Genomic DNA, 19,635 nt, shown 5'->3' with positions numbered 1-19,635 from the left:
AACCAGATGTTGGGCAGGCAGGGGATGCCACATTAACTAAAATCTATCTGAGGAAACAAAACAGAAATCCCATATTCAGTGACACAAATACACATAATACGAAGTGAAACTTCAAATGAGCTCTTTCAAGAGCAGGTAGGATCACAACAACAAAGCCATTAATACAGCATTGCTCGTCTGCTGTCTGATTGTGTCAAACTGCTATGATTACATGTGAAGTCCCATCAGCTCTCCTCCTCCTCTGACAGACAGACAGACAGACAGGCATCCCATTCTGCACTGGAGGAGAAAGGTCACACAACACTGGCCACATATCCCTGCAGCACCTCTGCTGCTAACCTGTTCAGTACTTCCACTTTGGTCAGGATTCCCAGGTTACACTCACCACCAAAACTCTGAAATGTAACTGTTACAAACAACCTGTTTTCCTAAGCTCTTGTCCTGACACACAGCACCTCTCGCCTCTGAACAACCTCTCCCCTCTGCCCTGCGTCAGCACTGAGCAATGCCATCTCTGGTAGTACCTCTGGGACACCGGGGAGACGTAAATAACCACCTCACATCACTGGGAGGCACAGATTTGTTAAGAACAAGTTACAACAGACACCAATGGACACCATTAAGCTTTTAAATGGAAGTCTCAAAGAGATGCAAGATTTCCACAGGTGGAACTCTGTGGAAATGCATTCAGGAAGCTGTGAATATAATTTGTGTCTCCATCTTTGCATTTAAAAACCACAGTGACGTGGCATGTGGTCCCTTCCTCCACAGGACAATGTTTTCCTTCTGTTTCTCTCTCCTGGCTTGCCATAATTTGTTTTCAATCACCTCCAAATCCTCTTTTTTTTTGTATTGGGGAAAAAAATCAAAACAAATCTTTCATTCCTAAATTTTGCTAGAAACTGTGATACTTAAGGAGGTCACATGATGCTCTTGATTTTGCATTTTGAAAGGATTTTGCCTAAGCCTTTCTGTTCTTTGGGTCCTACCTATCAGGGCAACCTAAGTTCACTTCTCACCTCCTAGGTCCACGGGAACACCCCTGTCCTGAGCCTGGGATGGGATGTGGTGTCCTCACTCCTCACCAACCCAGGGACCCAAAGTGCCTGAGCATGGAATGGGGTTGGGATGTGCTCCCATGGATCCCTGGCTGTAACACAGAGTGCATCCAAGCTTCAAATTACATACAGTCTAAGTCTCCCAGCCCATATCATGTTTGCCATCCAGTATCTCTGCTGCAGATACAGAATTTTCTTGACCAGCTATGCCACTTCACAAAGACAACAGTTCTACTGAAAATAAGCTGCTCATCCTTCCCCAAACTTACGCAAACCCACTATGACAGCGCATTTACAAACCCCTTCAGACTGAGCCCCTCAACACATGTACGGAACTGTACTACCATAATCCATCTCCTGAAGGGCAGAAATGAAATAAATTCCATGTGATAGGCACAGAGGCCCGTTGTTCTGCATGGCTCATGGGGGAGAAAGATGCTGGAAGCTGAAAACGGCTGACCTGTGAGGAGCTGCAGAGCTCAGCACCCAGGGGGCCAGCCTGGCTCCACCTCTTACTGCCTCAAGAAATCAACACAGTCTTTTAGCAGTTTAGAAAATTAACTGCTTTCCTCAATTTTTATTCACATTTACATGCTGGGTTTTGGGCTCAATGAATCAAGGGGTGAAACAATGCCTGACTCAAGTCAAGGGGAGCTTTGCCACTGACTTTCACTGGACCACTGTTTCGCTCTTTGTAGACACAACTGCCCTAGAACAGTACTTTAACATCTGAAACCTAAAATCAAGTTGATGGGCACACTTCTTAGTAAATTAAAGGAAAGAAGGACATAGGAGACAGACTGCTAAAGCTTGCTCTAACAAAAGATGCCATTTACCATTCGGTCCAATGCAAAGCCTGAGCTCTTGCTAAAGAATATTGATGTCAACAGTTACTTCAGCAAGATATACAAACATGAATCTATTTATTTTCTCTTTTAATACCTGATACTTGCCTTTTAATGAAAAGTCCAAATACCTAACAACCAAGGAGCTTTGTGTGGTTTACAATGTTCTCTAACTTATCTAAATGTAGGTCAGGAATAACACAGACCTTGCAAAGGATGTATAGAAACAAGTGCACTTGCTCAACTGATGCAATTCATTGAAAGAAATTCATACCTACACTTTAGGTAGCTTTTCTGATGAGCACCTAGAATGAGGTCCAACACTTCTGAAAATCATAGTGACTTCATATTTCAGTGAACATCAAGATTTATTGTGCCTCAAGATAAATATTGACTCTGGTTTTCCCTCAGTCGATATTTTAGCTTTCATGACAGTAAATCTTGGTGTTCACTCCAACTAAGTCAATATCTGCTTATTATATTAGAACAACCAAACTGATCACTGTAGCAGTTGGCTGAGACCCTGAGGACTACCTCTGTGCTATTCATTTCTAATACAAATGGGCTAAACTCATCGCTAACGTAAGTTCATTTCACATCACTGCCCTTATACCAAGGTTACATTAGACCTAATACACTGAAACAGCCAGAGCTGAAGAAATAACAACCCATTTTTAAACTGTGGAGACCACCTTGAGTAACACCAAAGCTAGAAAAGATCCTTTTTTAGGTGGGAGAGCTGACTTGCTCTGGTCTGCAAATGGACTTAATGGTAAGGAAAATCAAGTGCAGATTTAAAAACCCCTCCTACTAAGACTGGCCAGCAATTTGCTCACTTTTAACACCGTTTCCATACCCACTTTTATGTGCCCTGCATATCCAGGCTGCAAGAGAAGGGGAGGCAGCAGTGGGATGTCACAGTGCAAAAGGGAACCTCTCTCCTCCTCTCAGAGCTTATGGCCACCATTTGGTGACATCTGGGCCACAGCCAGCACTCCCTTGTAACCAGCCTGACACAAATGGATCCAGAGCATGGTGGGAAATACATCCCAAAAAATGTCCATTCATTGTAATAACCTGCAAATTTGACTTCTACGTTGAGTCCATCTATTTCACACAAATCTCTTTTTTGGCTGTAAGATGCCTATACGTTAACTGAATAACTTTTATAATGTACCAACACTGCTTTCACATTCTGTTTAATCCAAACCAGACAATTTCTAACAATGAGTTTCTATCATTTAATTCTTTAAAACTGAATTAAAAACGGAGTACTTGCTTTGTTAATTACTTAGCTGTGTGTTTGATTTGGCAGATCTAAGCATGCACTTAAAAGCTTTACTGAATTAACTGTATATCTGAAGTACTTGCACATTAAGAAACACTACATCACAGAAATTATCTCATTAAAATTTCAACATTAAATAGTCCCCTCTAAAATAAAATTGATTTTATTTCATGCGAGTTTATATATTGATCAAGATTGCCAGAAATATGCTAACCACTCACCAGTATTAAAACTGGTTGGACAATTAATTTGCAAACAATTTGGATTTTGCAAAGCAGCGGTTTCACTGATGAATACTTGTCTTTGGGTATTTGGATGCTGCAAACAGCCACCAAAATGAAAAAAAATTGCTCAAAATGACCTACAGCACAAAAGTTTGAACAGATCATTATGCAGTAAGACTTCTGAAATTATTGGAATTCCTGAATTTTTTATGCCTCTAGCAGATACCTGCACAAATACTCGTGGAGCAAATTCAGCACTTTTAGTTTTCATTTATGCCCAAATCAAAGGAGTTTGTGATTTTTTTCTCCTCTGTGGTGTGGAAAAAAGAAAATCAATTTCAACCTTCGCTAAGGTTCTCGAAAACCTTTGCTGGAATTAAACCAAGAAAACCTAGACCTGTCTAAAACTTTGTAGCTGGCAAAGAGATGGGATCCATTTTATTTTAAGTGCAAAATATGAATTCAGAGTCAGGGCAGTAATTATTACGGAACAGACAGAAAGTTGCATCAATTCCCAGTGTCTGCTCTGCAGGCAGTATGGAAGCCCGTACAGAAGCAGACCCTTCACCACTATTCCACTACTTCAAAAACTGCTGAAAAATCACTTTCTCTGAAAAGAGCAAAAACACTTATCAAGCCTCTGAAGTTTCTCCTTCTCTTGATTATCTATTTATAGCCCAATCCTCAAAACTGCTCAACTTTAATCCTAATTTACTCATGAGAAAACTGAGGATGAAGAGTGATTTACTACAGACAGGTTGGTAAGGGAGCCCTAAGGGAGTGGGGAACTGAATCTGGAAATGCCCGATTTCCTGCACTAACTGGATGACATCTCAGATTAAAATCAGCTCCTGAAAAGTTCAGATAAAGACATTTCAGGATGAAGTCATCAAAAAAAGCAGCACCATAAAATTCTGGCTGTAAAATGAGGAAAAGAGGAGATATTAGGAAATCAGCAGGGTATTCTTGCTATAAAGATATCTGGATGCTCCACTTTCCCTCACCATGGCCTTTACTGTATCTAGCCTTTTGCTGGACTTTACAAAATGCTCCTAGTAAATCCCTTACATTCTTCTAACGGGTAATTAAATATTCAAAGTCAGACACTGCTTTATTTCAAATTCTTAAGTGCAATGAGTGGAAAATGCCTTGTTTAAAAAGTTAATTGAGGCGAGCTCTCTCAAACCCCAGTCATTACGGCTCACTCTGACAGAACTAACATGTTGCTCAGCAAGGTTTATTAATTCATATTTATGAGCAGTAAGTGGCTTTGTTTTCTGTGAGATTGGTGCAGGCATTAGAAACACCAAGTTGTAACATGGTAAAGCATGAGTGCTCTTTCACAGAGGTTAAAATACCAAGGTGGCATCATTCAACATGAGAAAATAAGGGAGAACATGCAGCTCCTGGCCCCAAACTTGCGTCCCTGGTTTTACTGTCACTACAGCCTCTGAGGAGCAGGACACAGCACAAAGTATAACCCTGCAGGTATTGGGCATTTATTTCTACCTGAAATACTCAGGTAAGACAATTTAGTCTCAGACCTATACAAAAATTGTAGCTGTTAAATTGGGAATGGGGGATATGAGAATACAATCACAAATGGCCAGTTCCTCTGGCTCTGCTTTTTTATTTTATTTTATTTTATTTTTTAATTCTATTTTGTCACTATCAAGAAAATATTGAATCCAGATGAGATATTGACAAATGCTATATTACTATGTTGTCAAATATGGGGGTCTAATGCAAGGCAGAAACTCATTAGTGAGAGTTTCAGTGCATTTTACAGATTTCAGGAGTTGAAGGTGCTGCAGCTGCTGCTGCCTCCCTGTCACAAAGCCAGACAAGCGTAGCAAATTTAAGTAGATATAAATAAATCAATGTCCCTTGTTTCTGAAACAGCACATTTTGCTGCAGTTTCAGGGGTAACAAACAAATGTGGCACCTCTCTGGATGAATCTGTTATGTAGTAACAATGTTGGATCCAGTTTTGAAGAGGGGAAGGGGGAAAAAAGCTGATTGATGTAGAACAACATCAAAGCCCCTTTTTACTAAATGAGAACAATAAGATGAAGACAGATTGCAACACCAACCTGAGCCTTTGTAGAGGTCCATGTTAGCAGGGCATGACAAGCAGAAAGGAAAGAAAATTATATATTCATTAGTTTAGCTGCTATATGATAATATTGCAAAATAAATTAAAAAAAGGGAAGAAAATCTACTTAAAACTGCCACAATGTAAGGCTGCATTCAATTCTTCGATTTCCCCATCTTTCAAAAAAAAAAAAGAAAAAAAAAAAAGAATCCCTCAAGCAGAAATCAGGCGTTTCTTTGTGAGTGAATGAAAAGCATGACTGTGCTGAAGAATAAAGCACAGTTCATTCAGCTCCATCCAGCAATCATCTGAAGTTCATAACTGTCTCTCACAATCAAAGTTTAGGATAACAAAAACTAATTAAAAAAGCTGTTAAGCTTAACCTGAGATCTGGTAAGACACCCCACAATTACGGACTATCAATCATAACAGATATGAAAGGTTTTCAGACATTTAAATCTTAATGGGGTGGCTCTGTCATTAGTAAAGCCTAAAGGTTCCATGCTCCCACTGCTCTCATTTGACTGCAACACCCAGCAAAGCCCACACAGACGTGCACCAGGAGCCATCCAGGCCTGGAGAACATGGGGCTCCTGAGCAAGTCTGCCCAGCCAGCCGGTGCTCCCAGACCAAATCACAGCCTTCCAGTAGGTCAAAAACCTCCCCCGGTGGGATATGAGCAAGTAATTACTAGATCCAGAAGCCAAGTCATCTGTCACATGAAATGAAATAAATGCCAGCACTAAACACAAACAGTCCCACAGAAGCACTTTCTTTGTGGGCATCTGGACAATAGGCAATTTAAAGAAAAGACCATCAGAGCTTCCTGCTAAGTTAAAAATGATGCCTCGGAGACAAAGTTTCAGGCCTAGTCTTTCTTTTAAGAGATTTTAAATCATTTCAAGGTCTAAAAGCTTCAAATTGATATTCTATCAGTTTATTTTCATGTCTTAAGCAACAATGAATTAGCGCGACAAGAGCAGTCAGGTTTGTCCTTACCATCGTATGATCTTGAACTGACAATTTTTCCACACAAGATTTAAAACCAGTTAGCTGACAAGAACAATTTGATTGATGGCACTGTAGACAAGAGATAGAAGAGACTGGGAAGTGCCAGGCAGTTGAAAGTTATGTTTTTTGAAACACGCTTCTCTGAGGCTACACCAAGGGCTAGAAGCAGAGTGAACTGCAAACCGCTCCTGAGGCTTCCTGCAGTCACAGCAAGAAACAGTCCAGTTTATGTTCCTGCAAAAGCAGCAACAGAAATGCAAACCAACTCAAAACCTGATTGTTTCGTTAGGATGAGACTGTCACTCTCCCCCCAGTCCACTCAGCAGGAAGTCTCATTCCTCCTCAGCTGCATCCAGACTGAAGCAGATGCTCGCAGGGAGAGCGGGACAGGCGCTGATGGATGAGTGATAAATCCCACGGCTTCAGAGCTCAGAAAGACCACCCACAGCCTGATTAGTAACTGGAGCTGGAAAAATTTCCCTAGAAGACCAAGTTCCTGCAGAAGCCAGCATATTTGACAGCCTGTTGCATCACCTGTTTGAGGTAGCTGTCTTTCTGCCAAGACAGGCAGATGTTAGTACCGCGCTTAGACTCTGCATTAACTGGAGCGATTTTCTGCGTATAATTACAGGTAAGGCAGACCTCCCAGCAGTGCACAGGCCAGCCTCGGGACCAGGCAGAGGAATTCACAGATCTGAAGGCAGCTACAACCACACTGCTGCACACTTAGAAATCCTACAGTTGTTACAATCTGACAGTTTTTATTGGTATTTCTTGTAGGCGGGTCCAGACAGAAAAGATTTAGGCACAGAAGAGCCCAGTTTTCTTTCCCAAATGCGTACATTCAAGAAAATTGATGTACTGCACAGAGAAACCAAGCTTCTACCTGCAAGAACATACATATTTAATCAACTAAAAGCTCCCTTGAGCCAAAAGTTAAATTCTACCCAACCTATTTCAAACATCAGAGTGCACACATACTGTCCCTGAGCCAAAAGATAAGAGGGAAGTGTCTGCAAGTCACTACCTTGTGGGGTAGCTGATGTCTCTGTAGTTCTGGATATCTCTCTTCTGTTTCTTTCAGAGCAGGGAATATGTATTCTCAGATTCCTACATTTCTATCACTGACCCGTAGTCTGAGGTTAAATGCTTTACATGGACCTGTACAAATCCACGCGAATCAATGGAAAGTCTTTTACTAATTCCACTGGGTCATGCTGTGGCAAGCAAGGAATATCTGGACATTTATAGGCACATCACTAAAATTTAGCGGAAAAAAAAAAAGTATTGATCATGGTGAATTTTTGCTGCAGTATGTATTTATTAAGAATGTACATCAATACTGCCTATATACTGCTGATTAATGAGAAGCTATATAAAAAACAAATAGATGGTTTTTTGAATAAATCTGACAAGGAACACATCCCTACCCATAGCAGGGGTGTTGGACTAGGTAATAAGGTCCCTTACAACCCAAAGCATTCTATGATCCTCTGAAGGAATAACTGCATAACTCTTCGTGCACATATGCCCATGCACTGCAAACATCAGATCTAGCACATGGTTATGTTTTCTTGGTTTTAAGGAGTTTATGAGTGTCTGACTACTGGAACCCTACCAGAATAATGCACCAGCAGGTACTTCACCTGTAGCAGCTACCACCAGCGCACCAAGTCCTGCTCTGTACCACTGCAGCATTCAGTGGGGATGTCAGGGCACGAGTGATTCAGCAATTCTCACACCTCAGCCATTCCCCTGCTGAGCACCACCTTCATGCATCCATGATTCTGGAAATAATGGAGTGAAAAAGGCTGTTTCCCAAAACAGTAAGTAAAGGGAGCAAATAGAAAGAAAATGCATATGGAGGCTACACAACACAGCTGTGCTTTGCAGCGTGTCGTACACACAAACCACTCTACCTGAAACCTTTTAGAGAATTAAATAATGCAACACAGCAAACAGCATGTGATAGAAATGAGAGGACACAGTAACTTAAAGATCATGCAAATGGTCTAAAAGAAAGTAATCACTCAGCCCATACAAGATGAGAAAGAGAGGAAAATTAAAAGGCATGAGACAAGAACCTGAAGTTAAATGACAGATCTGAAATGAACTGAAGAGCCCAAGAAATAAAGGGAAACACTGTTATCTATCACAGGAGCCACGCAGAGGCAGCCCAACACTAAAAATTCTCAATTTACAATAGAGGGAATGGTAGGAAATGGAAGATCACCAATGGGGTGAAGGGAAAGAAAGGTGAGATAAACTTTTTATGATGAGCATTGACTCAGAAAGTTTGGCCAACAAGGAGGGAAAACTTGAAGAGACACTTGAAGTGATTTATGTGTCGATGGGGTTATTTAGGAATGAAGGAGACAAGATACTGAGTATCCTTTGGAAGATGAAATGTGAGAGAGATGGAGGAGGAAAGGGATAAAAAACAGTGACCTGCACAGCAGTCATATAAACTTTTACTCTTGGGAAACTATTTTCCTACAGACATTATCTATAAGCAGCAGAAAATAACAAGGAGATGAGTAGCAGGCAGCACGGGCTTGTCAAGAACAACCTGTGTGAAATCATTCTGATGTTCTTGGGTAACGGGATAACAGATGCTGTGGATAGGGATGAAATGGCAGGTATTCTGTTGACCTTAGTAAGCCTTTCACACTACCGTTCAGGCTAAGGAAATACAGCCTGGATTAATCTAATACTCTGTAAGTACAATGCTGGAAAATCAAATTCTGAATAGTAATAGTGTAAAATGGGCAAGAAACCTCACAGATGTCTCTGCAGAGCTTTATGTTCTATATCCAGTCATATTACTTGTTTTCATTAATTTGGGGCTGATGGACTGAAAATGATTCTTACTGACTCTGTGGATGCTGCCAAGGTGAGAGGGACAGTGAGGCAACCGGAGGACAGGAAGAGAATTCAAAGTGGGCTTTATGAATTGGTGAAATGGAATGAAAAAATAGGTTGAGAGAGAAGTACAGAACTACAGTGACAAGAGACTGACCAGACAACAGCATGAACACAGGATGAGAAACAAATGGCCCCTCTGTGGTACCACTGTTCTGGATCCAGAAATTGTAGAGAACCATAAAGAGAATGTGATTCATTAGTATTGTAAAATGAGACAAAAGCATAGTTTACTCTGAGGTACCAGTTGAGCCATGGCACAGATTCAGCTCAGGAAGCACGTCCAGATGCATGCACCCAACTTCATGAGACATCTGCAGGATTTGAACCCACTGAGAGGCGAGTGATGACAGTAACACTATTAAGACCAGAATCAAATTGCCAAGGTGAGTGGTGGCATTTCCTCTGTTGCTTTACAGGCAAACATTTAAAACACCAGTATAATTAGTGACAAACTATATGATGGCAGGTCTGTCAACAAAGCATGGTATCACTGTCAGATAAAAGAGCAATACTGAGCCATAAAAAGAAATAACTCTGCTGCATCATACCAGATGCAGAGTAGCAAAAAGACACCTGAGAGAGCTTTAAAGAGATCTTCCAGCAGCTTGAAACCATCTATCTGCAGCATCACTGAGCTCCGTGATGGCTTATTCACTGCTGCCTTGAATAAATCACAGACTACCAGACTGTGTTTTGGAAACCAGAGGCTCTTATACCTCATACAGGAATAGGATGGAGGAATTGATATTATATTAAATATTAACAGCACTATTGTAACACTGCTTACAGTCCTAGCTCCTCATTGTAGAAGCAACATTGATAATGACAGAGTGGTTAAAGGAAACCCAGAAAAATAATTCAAGATTAGAAAAACTTGCCTAAAAGTAACAAAATGAAGGAACTTACCTCTTTGGTTTAGATGAGAAGTGGGGAAGAGGAGACTTAATCATTTTTGAGAACATACAAAGCAGATTTCTCTTAGAAAAGCTCCTTTTAAACTAGCAAGTAAAGAGATACGTTCCCAAGGCTGAAAGCTGTAGTTCAACAAATTCATATTCAAGTTTTAAAAAAAGAGGGAACTTTTTAAGCATGAAGAAAATTAACTACTGGATCAGTTTATTCAGGATAATTCAGCCACAGTGTGTGGCAAGGTGGGTGCCTATCTGCAGACCTCCACAGGTAGGCATGGATTTGCCTGCAGTCAAGGAGCTTACGTTATACAAGAGGTCAAAGCAGACCATCACCTTCATCATCATCATCATGATCTTGTCTTAGAATCTCTGAATGAGGAATTCCACAGAAGACTTCTAAATCACATATTAATCATTAAATGAGCACCACTTTTACTAAACTACACTATATACTTTAAATATAAATTGTAGATTGAAGGGATGCTTGGGTGGATTTCACATGCATTTTGAGAGGTGGTCAAAAAAACATAGCTCTGCATTACAGATCAGAAGCATACTGCAGTTAAGCCAGTCCATGTATCATCCCCTAAATGTTGATCCCCCAAAGATGACAATATTTTATTTACTGCATCAGCTCTAGCTACTAAATTTTAAGCAAGAGAGGAACTGAAATTCAGCAGGAGAATACACTTTTTAGCAAGGTCATAATGGCACCAGTAGCGTGCAGGATGGAGGACGGAAAAAAAAGCAATTATTTAAATAAAGCAAACACTCTCTTGGCTGCAGCTGTTCATCAGTGACTTCTGCCATTTCTCAACTGTAATTCTGGAGTGAGTAAAATAGATGGAATACTTGGAAATGCAAGTTAGAGTCTTCCTGGGTAGAGGCTTCCAGGTTTTTGGTTTGCTTCTGAGACAGCTGCTTGTGCTGGTTTTTATTACTAGGACCCCTGGCTTAGCAACGCACCCCTGACCCTCCTGCGGGTCAGTGCACAGCACCTGGTACATGGACAAATATATGCATGGACATCACTAAGAATAAATATGAGCTGATTGACAGAAAAGTGAAAAGAAAGAAAACAGAAAAAGAACAACTGGCAAAGAAGGGCAAATATTCATTGTACAGAAATGCATTGCAGGGAAAACAAGAAAAAGAGGAGAAATGTGGTAACAAGGAATACTGGCAGTGACACAGAAAGGGATAAAGGAAACAAAAAGACAAAAGGAAACACTAGAGGAAGAGGCTCACTGTGTTTTACAAAGGCTTAGCAAAGTAAAACACAAAGCAAAACATGTCTGAGGCGGCACAGAGGCACACAGAGAGGCAGTGACAAAGTTATTTGCAATAGGGAATACATGGAACCCTGCTGGGCTCGACTTCGGTTGTTTCTTTGTGGTTTGGCAAGTCCTGTAACAGCATCTGGTCATGTGAGACAAGTGCAATGGATCAGAATAGTTGGGAAAGCAGCAATGTTTAAAAGGATAGTGCCTTTATACCCATCAACTGGCAGTTTGATAGTGACCTTAGTGCCACCGTTTGCTCTACATACAAATAGGCAACACTCCCATGGTTATTTTCAGCTTATTTTACAAAGCCACTTTTGGAAATCTTTGTTTTCAGCCAGCAATGCTGGTGTTAGAATCAGGCTCCATTCGCTTCATATCAAAGCCTCTCCCACAGTCCAGCTGCACACCAGCATGTAGGGTCCAGAGACATACATTTCACAGTCATGGAATCAGAGAATATGAGCTCGGTCAGGAACTCAAGGACCATCTGGTCCAACTTTTCAAGGCAAAAGCACGGTCTCGACAAGGTAGCCCAGCACCCTGTCCAGCACCTTGAAGCACTGACGAAGCCACCACTTCCCTGGGGAGGTTATTCCAAAGGCTGATTGTTCTCATTGTGAGAAATGTTCCTTGTGTCCAGCTGGAAGGATTAACATGTACCTCTTACCTGTCATCTCTTCCACGGGACTCCTTGTAAAAAGGGAGTCTCCATCTTCTTTGTAGCCACTCCTTAAATACTGGGACATGGTGATAATGTCTCCATGGTTGCTTTTGGCCTGCTGAGCAAACAGATCATACCAATCCTCCTTGCCCATGTATGCTGAGCAGGGAAACAAGCCACATTTCACTGCCTTTTCATTTAGACTTAGAGGGGAACACTAGGCAGTAAGAAAAGTAGCTGCTCACTCAGAGACATTTAAAAATACTTAAGCATAGCAGCAAATCCCCTTCCATGTTTATTATATGGACACCAGACAGTTTGCAAGTGACATTTTTAACTGTTGACAAAGCTAGAATGAAGGACTGACATACAATACATTGCTGCAGATGGGTATAGAGAAATATACCCTGGTAGAGATCACTGAAAAATCCACTGCATTTGGCATAAGTAATAGTTGGATTTTTAGTTGTTTTGGTTTTTTTCGGATTGTCAAATAAAACAATCCAGCTGCCTTCTGTTACCTTCTGTTATATCAACAAAAATAATCAGAGAGGAAAAGAGCCAAACAAATTCCTTCTTTTGCACCACAGAGATGAAAAAATAATCAACTGACTAACAATGTTATTTGTGCTTGTGTATGTTTACATAAGGAAATATTTTTCTTAATAAAAACAGAAGACATTACAATTTTGAAGAAAACAGAAACCTGAGGTAGCATGTTTCCCTTCTAAATACAGCGAAAGATGCTTCTCAAGGACAACATCTGACTTTCTAACTCAGGCAACTGCTGGACACCAATGAAACCAAATCACGTTCATTGCCATGACGGTCAGCAAAACTCAGGATATTCAAAATAAACAACCCAAACCACAAAATTTAGGTCTCTCTGTTCCTGCCTGGCTTCCTCGTGCACTGGTCTGAGGGCTCTGGAGCATGATGTGCTCCTGTTAAACACAAGGAATGCAATCAGGTAGCACTGCCAGCAAAATGGCCCTTCATGAATATCTCAGACTTTACGTCTCCCACACAAAAGGAAAGAGGATTTCTCTTCCTCACTCATCCAGAGAAAACAATTACAGCTGCACCTGAGCACTGCAGAGTGAAAACAAAGCAACTAAGGAAAAAGCCTTATCACACACTGGGCAGGAGCTACATGGTTTCACACAACACACAAAAGCATCAGAGACATGCCCACTGCTGGCACTTGGGATTTCCACACAAAATCGGGAATGTTTTGGGTGGAAATCACATAAACACCACATCTCTGGTGCAGAAAGACATCAGAGCCACCCAGGGCTGTAATTGCAGACTTTTGGGGGCAAAACCATCAGCAACTCAGAGATATTGGGACATACAGAAGAGCATGAGGGACCACAGCATTCACCTAGTCAACTTGAGCAAAGGGCAACTCAACACTCCTGCCTGCTTACTGGAAAATTTGCTTTGATGCTTTTCAAAAATTTTTGTCTTCACAGTTTTTGCATTCCTGGAATCAAAAAGACACATCGCCAGTGGGAAGGACTAGGGCAGAGAAAATGCTGGTAACTGAGCCCAGGGCAGAGAAAATGCCAGCAACTGATGCTATTTTAATGGCTGTGCTTTTAAGACCTCCTGGGGATGAGGTTAGATGCCACAGCGGGTAAAATACACCTTTCCTTGGGGAAGAATTATGGGAGGCTTAAAGAAAATTAGGTGAGGCACTGAAGGAAGCCCCTGACAGTCTCTGGCACAGGCATGTACAATGGCAGCTCTAAAATACAGAGAACAAACCAGAACACAGTAAGACAAGATTATCTTTGCTAGTAATACATGCAGACTTCTTCACAGCACATCTACTCATAAAAACCAATATTTTTAACAATTCTGATGATAAGAATGCATGTTTTTTGGGGGGATTAGCCCCCTCAGACTGCATGCTTCCAGAAGTCTATCTTTCTTGGTTTTCCCAAAGCAATGTGCTACTAAGCATTCAGACTTTGCTCTCACCTATTGCGTCTTTTGGGTTGTTTTCTTTGTGAAATTCCATTTAAATCTGCTCTGTGTGCAGTAGGAACAAACATGTCTTGGGATAAGTCATGGGCAGTTGGACTGTACTCAGCACAGCTCAGCAAGTGAACATGGTGCAGCTTTACCCATGCGCCACGGCACGGCACCAAACCACCACCAAACAAGAAGCAGAGCCTTCACCAATGCAACCCTGTTTCACCCCTACAGATGACATTGCACTGCACCCCAGACAAGCCAGAAGTGCAGACACAGCAATAGCTGAAAGAGGATGTAAATCCTTCTCCAGTGAGGTCGTGTTCTCCACCAGGCTGGCATGGCAGCAGAGAGGCAAACGCTCGTCCCATACGGCAGAAATAGCAGGGCCATTCCCACACACACTTTACAGCATGAACACAGTTATTCCTCTTCTCCATAGCTCCACTTCATCAGCAGAATTACACACAGCAGTAATCCACACCCAGGCCTCTGTTAGCACCTAACAAACTTGAGAAGTTCTTGAAGGAAGAATTACTTTGGTCCTGTTTCAATAGCTCTTTCCATCAGAGGAGGGTATTGTAGCATTGGTTGATTAGCTAGGAAGATTTTTCCTTAAAGTCAGCCTCTATCTCCACTCTTTTAATTCCACCCCATTACCCTTGTTACACCCGTGGGCACCACGTTGTGGCATCTTTCTTTTATATTTATGCCCTTTATGTGTTTGGGAACTGTTATGACCCCTGCAGACACTGCTCAGCCCCAGATGCCCTTTCACACCAGTATTTGACTCTTCCCACTCCCCCAGCAGCGGGATGATACAGCTGTGTTAACTACAGCCCAAACTCCCATTCAGAAGCAGCCTGGGAAGCACAGAGAAGCTGTATGGCCCCAGCCCACACAAACCCTTGAAGTCTTTAGCATAAACACACAGATCAGACTTTGATGGAAAACAGGATCATACCATTCAAACATCACATTGCTTGCTCTCCCCTGGCTTCTTGGCCCATTTACTGCAATCTTCCCAGGCATTAGAGGGGAAGGAAAGCTCTGTATCCATGTTTATTATGCAATTCAGTTTTATATCAGTGTATTTAACTTTGTTTATGCTGAACTCCACTGGCTTAGCAATGAACCATTGAGCAGAGTCTTAGGGGATTACGTTCAGTATTTTCTCTTAATTAGGCCGCACTGGCTCCTAGGATGCTCCATGCTGCTTTTATCTGCAGCCTCTCACAGACTGGAATTGTGTATCTCAATATTGTAAAACTGTTTTTACTCTTCTCTGAGATAAACCTAAGGAGATTAGACTGGTCGGCTTCTCTCAGGTTGCTGCAGATTATCACCCACAACCTCACTGCCCCTGTGTACATGTCCCTTATCTCCTTCCAACACTTTTCAGTTCTGAATGCTTCTGATTATATGATAGAGACTGAAAAATAGCCAGGGTCTCCCTCAGTGATTTGCTCTTTATGGAAATGCACTTATTTTCTTATTCTTCCCTTCACCCGTTCCTTCTTCAACAGATCATTTGGGACAATAATCTGAAAGCATTTATTGCAGTCGGGCTGGTTTTCCAGAATCACTTGGTCTGCCAACTATCAAGATTAATGACAGCATTGGATTTCAGAAACCTGGAGGCAAGGGAACATCCAAGCTTTCCTGAAAGTCATAAGAAATCCAAGGACTAGCTTCTACTGCCTGACTCTCCTTAGGCTGCAGTACATTTCTCTGTAGAGATTATGATTATTTAATATGAACATTAAGAACAATGTGAGGCTATAAGTCATCTCAGAACCTTTAATCACACTCTCAGACGTGACCAAGCAGTGAGAATCTAAGTGTCAATGGGACTTCATCCTGTGGACACCTCTGTGCCCAAACCACTGTCACCCTGCCTGGGCTCCCACATCAGGAAGGTAATCTGGATGATCAGTATTTTAATAATGCTAAATCTTTATTCAAAACCTTCAGCCTTGTATATGTAGGGCATGGAAGTTCCTGCAGGAGAAGTAGGTCAATGAGCTGGCCTTCAGTTCAGTGGGAGGTTATTTCTGAGAGCAGACACCATAATGTGAGGCAGGGGATTTATGGCTGTCTCAGGACAATGCAAGCCACTGATAGAGCCTGCCAAGATCAGCTGGGGGAGATCCCAGCCTCTGGCACAGCGGCAGTGGAACTGTCAGGTATTAATTCACATCATCAGGTAAGGACTGGGAGAGCTCAATCACCAAGTGAGCCCAGGATCCGTGGGGATCAAGGGTCAACCTGAATTATTTATTTGGTTCAACAGGTGATCTTTGGTCTTTAGATTATCTAATTCCACTCAGCCACCTCCATAATATATCTTTTTTTTTTCTTTTTAATCTTCTGTCCCACTCTCCCAGTGAAAATTAATTTTCTTTCTTCTTCCTTTGCTCAGCCATGTGCTGAATCCTGGATGACTGTCCTTTCTTAGAGGAATATATAATAGGTGTCCATTTTCCCAATGGCAAGATCTAATAAATGCCCAGCTTAGAATCACAAGTACTAGAGATAAAACATTCTTGAATAATGTCAATATAACTTTCCAACTAGTTCAATACAGTATTAGTTCCAGTATGACAATGTCTTATTTTCAAACAGTTATTTATAGGGCTTTCATCAAGCTACCTGGGATTTTTTTTTACTGTGTGTAGCTCTCTTCTCCTTAATATTCAGCCTAAAACACTTCTGAAATCAGAGCTGAAAAACCTCCTGGTTAATTTGATGTTTCAAGTGTCAGTACAATTTCCAGAAAGTACAAGAACTACGGAGGTCAAAAGAATCATTCCAGCTTACACCTCAGTGCTCATTCACAGTGAGTTTCAAGATAACCTTTGAGGACAAAACATTCTAGCCTCAGCTTCAATAAATGTAACTTTCAATTTGGGTGGCCACTCATGATTACCTGAGCTCCTGTTTGAACAGGTTAAGTGACCATCACCGTGGTACTGGATGCTGCTCAATAGTCCACTCCTGGCAGTGGCAATAGTCTGGTTCTGGTTGTGCAGCAGTTTACAACACCCCTTTCCCATTCTGAGCGCACACACCACCAGCAATACACCCCCCAGGAGTAAAGAGCTAACAGCTCAAGATTGGTGGGTCTGCAAACCCTCTCTAGACAGTCACCTACAGCACATCACTGATATGCTCTGAGCGCTGTAACTTCAGAGGCAGAAGAAAAGGAAGCAGTTCCAAAACTGGTATGGGGGCTAAAAACCGCCTTCATCTCGTTTTCACTGTGGCAGCACAGAGTTATGGAGGAGCCAGTAATTACCAACTTATGTGAGACATCATTTGTTTTGTAACTGCTCACTTATCATCCTGAGTGGACTTCTGCCTGTGCAGTCTCCGAGAGACACCCACCGTAAGCTCCACTAATTGGTCAAGTGTCAGAATGGCTGTCAAAAATGTGCTCCGTCGGCATTTCCTTATGAAATCTATCAGGATGTCAGCTAGGAGCTTAGCCCTCAGAGATAAAAAAGAATGGGAAAGGCATTTATGAGTTTGACAGGATTTTAGTGTAAAAGTTAAGGGAAGAGATGATGGTTTTGGAGAGACACACAAGAGGACAATGAATTGCTGCAGGTCCAGTACAATTATATTGGGGTCAGCCACCACTGAGGCACCTGTCTGAGGTTTAGCATTGCACTAATGGAAGATACTGATTTTCCAGACACCACTATGACATATTTTAACACAACAGAAAATGGTCAAACTGTATTTGGATGCCTCTGCAAGGATTTTTCTATTTCCCGGAGACTTTCTATGAAAAATGAATTCAGACACTTAATACACTTGCAAAGTTTTGCAAGTTGCCAATAACTGAAAGCTGTGTTTGGGCGTGCAAATTTTTCTGCCATGTGTTATCTCCCTGGCAAAAAATACGAGATGTTCAGTAATGCAAAAATATGAGAAACTGCAGCTGCTCTTATTAAAGTTATGTGGCCCGTAAAGACAGCACTGTACTTGTTCAAAAAATCATAGTTAAACAGCTCAAGAAAAAGTTTTTGGCCGCAGACACGGCCAGACCCTTTAATGTAGTAATCCACACTTGAGGACACATCTTTAACAAGTAATAAACACACATAAAAAGATTCATACATTAATACAAGAAACTGCATTCTAGAGATCAAGCCACCTCTGCAAGAGAAGGAGCACGCAGTCAAATTTATTTCCAAAATCAGTTTCATGCTAAGCTGCAATCTCATTTACCTAAAAATAATGAAAGAGGAAGGGAAAAATCCACTCAAAATTATTATTAAAATGAACAGAATAGAACATTTACCAGATGTTCAGGCTCTCCACCTACCCTTTATCCTTCTTGACGTCTGACACTTACTTTCATTTTAGAAATGCATTAATAAGATCATAGATCATAACAATAAAACAGGTGGCATTAAAACCCTCTAATTTAGGCTTCTAGTTAAGGCATGTTATAGGCATTCACCTCCTTCCATTGACTATGTATGGATGTCAGCCTCCCAGCTTTGAAGATTAATGGGAATATCATTACAATTTGTCTTTAACCTCCAACTTATCCTACCCCAGATGCTAAACCCTTCCCATTCCTTCTTTCCTTGTCATGCTCATCACTCTAGTCCCCTTCTTTAACTAGTTCTATACATTAATTCTGCCAACAATGAGTTCACTGAGGTTACTGCTTCTATTGGCACTGGAAGACGCGCACAGAAATTCACATGAGAAGCAAAATACTCAGCTATTTCCCTTTTCTACAACTCATCCTTACCTGAGCAACACATAAGGCAAAGTCAGGAGCTGCCAAACAGCCTCACTACAGGTAATTTCTCACTTGTATAAACTGTACTGATGCCCACCCTTTCCATCCCCTCCTTGATGTCTTCCTACGGGAATAAACAGCCAGCCCCATGCCAGTGGGGTGCCCTGTTTTTGTTTAACTGTTGTTTAACCATATAAATTACATTCCTGGGGTCATCCTGAAAAAAGCAGGAAATGCCATGCCAGGAAGCTGATGAGGGTTATCAATTGTCCATATTTAGCTTCATGGTAAATGAAGGAACACAGGGAGCAGAGAGAGGAACTGATAGCCGAAGAACCACCTGTGGACTGAGGGAAGGGACCATGTACTTTGGGTACATCAACACATGGGCAACATCAGCTAAACTATCAGTAAAAACAACACTGAAATAAAGAACTACTAACACTTTTGCAGAACTGGAAGAATAGCAAGATCAACAACAGCCTTTGGCAAGTGGGACACAGGAAGAGGAAGAGGGAACATATGGAAGAGGACGTCATGAGAAGAACTTACCAAAACCAGGGGTCTCGTGAATTGTCAGACTAATGTG

General features: G+C 41.5%; 1 protein-coding gene across 4 annotated transcripts in view; it reads right to left on the bottom strand.

Annotated features, from left to right (window-relative positions):
* Positions 1-19,635, bottom strand: part of THSD7B (thrombospondin type 1 domain containing 7B) — a 308,761-nt gene that overhangs the window by 36,987 nt on the left and 252,139 nt on the right. For 3 of the 4 annotated variants that reach the window (XM_032693776.1, XM_032693779.1, XM_032693778.1), the window contains exon 17: positions 5,509-5,514. The exons of the other annotated variant lie outside the window; for it this stretch is intronic. In XM_032693776.1, coding sequence (XP_032549667.1) covers positions 5,509-5,514 — 6 coding nt within the window. The remainder of the gene's footprint in view (positions 1-5,508; positions 5,515-19,635) is intronic. 4 annotated transcript variants of the gene reach the window in all.

Source organism: Chiroxiphia lanceolata, chromosome 7, assembly GCF_009829145.1.
Source record: "Chiroxiphia lanceolata isolate bChiLan1 chromosome 7, bChiLan1.pri, whole genome shotgun sequence".
Lineage (NCBI taxonomy): Eukaryota > Metazoa > Chordata > Aves > Passeriformes > Pipridae > Chiroxiphia > Chiroxiphia lanceolata.
Note: the sequence above shows the minus strand (reverse complement) of the source record. Positions and strands in the feature narration are given on the sequence as shown.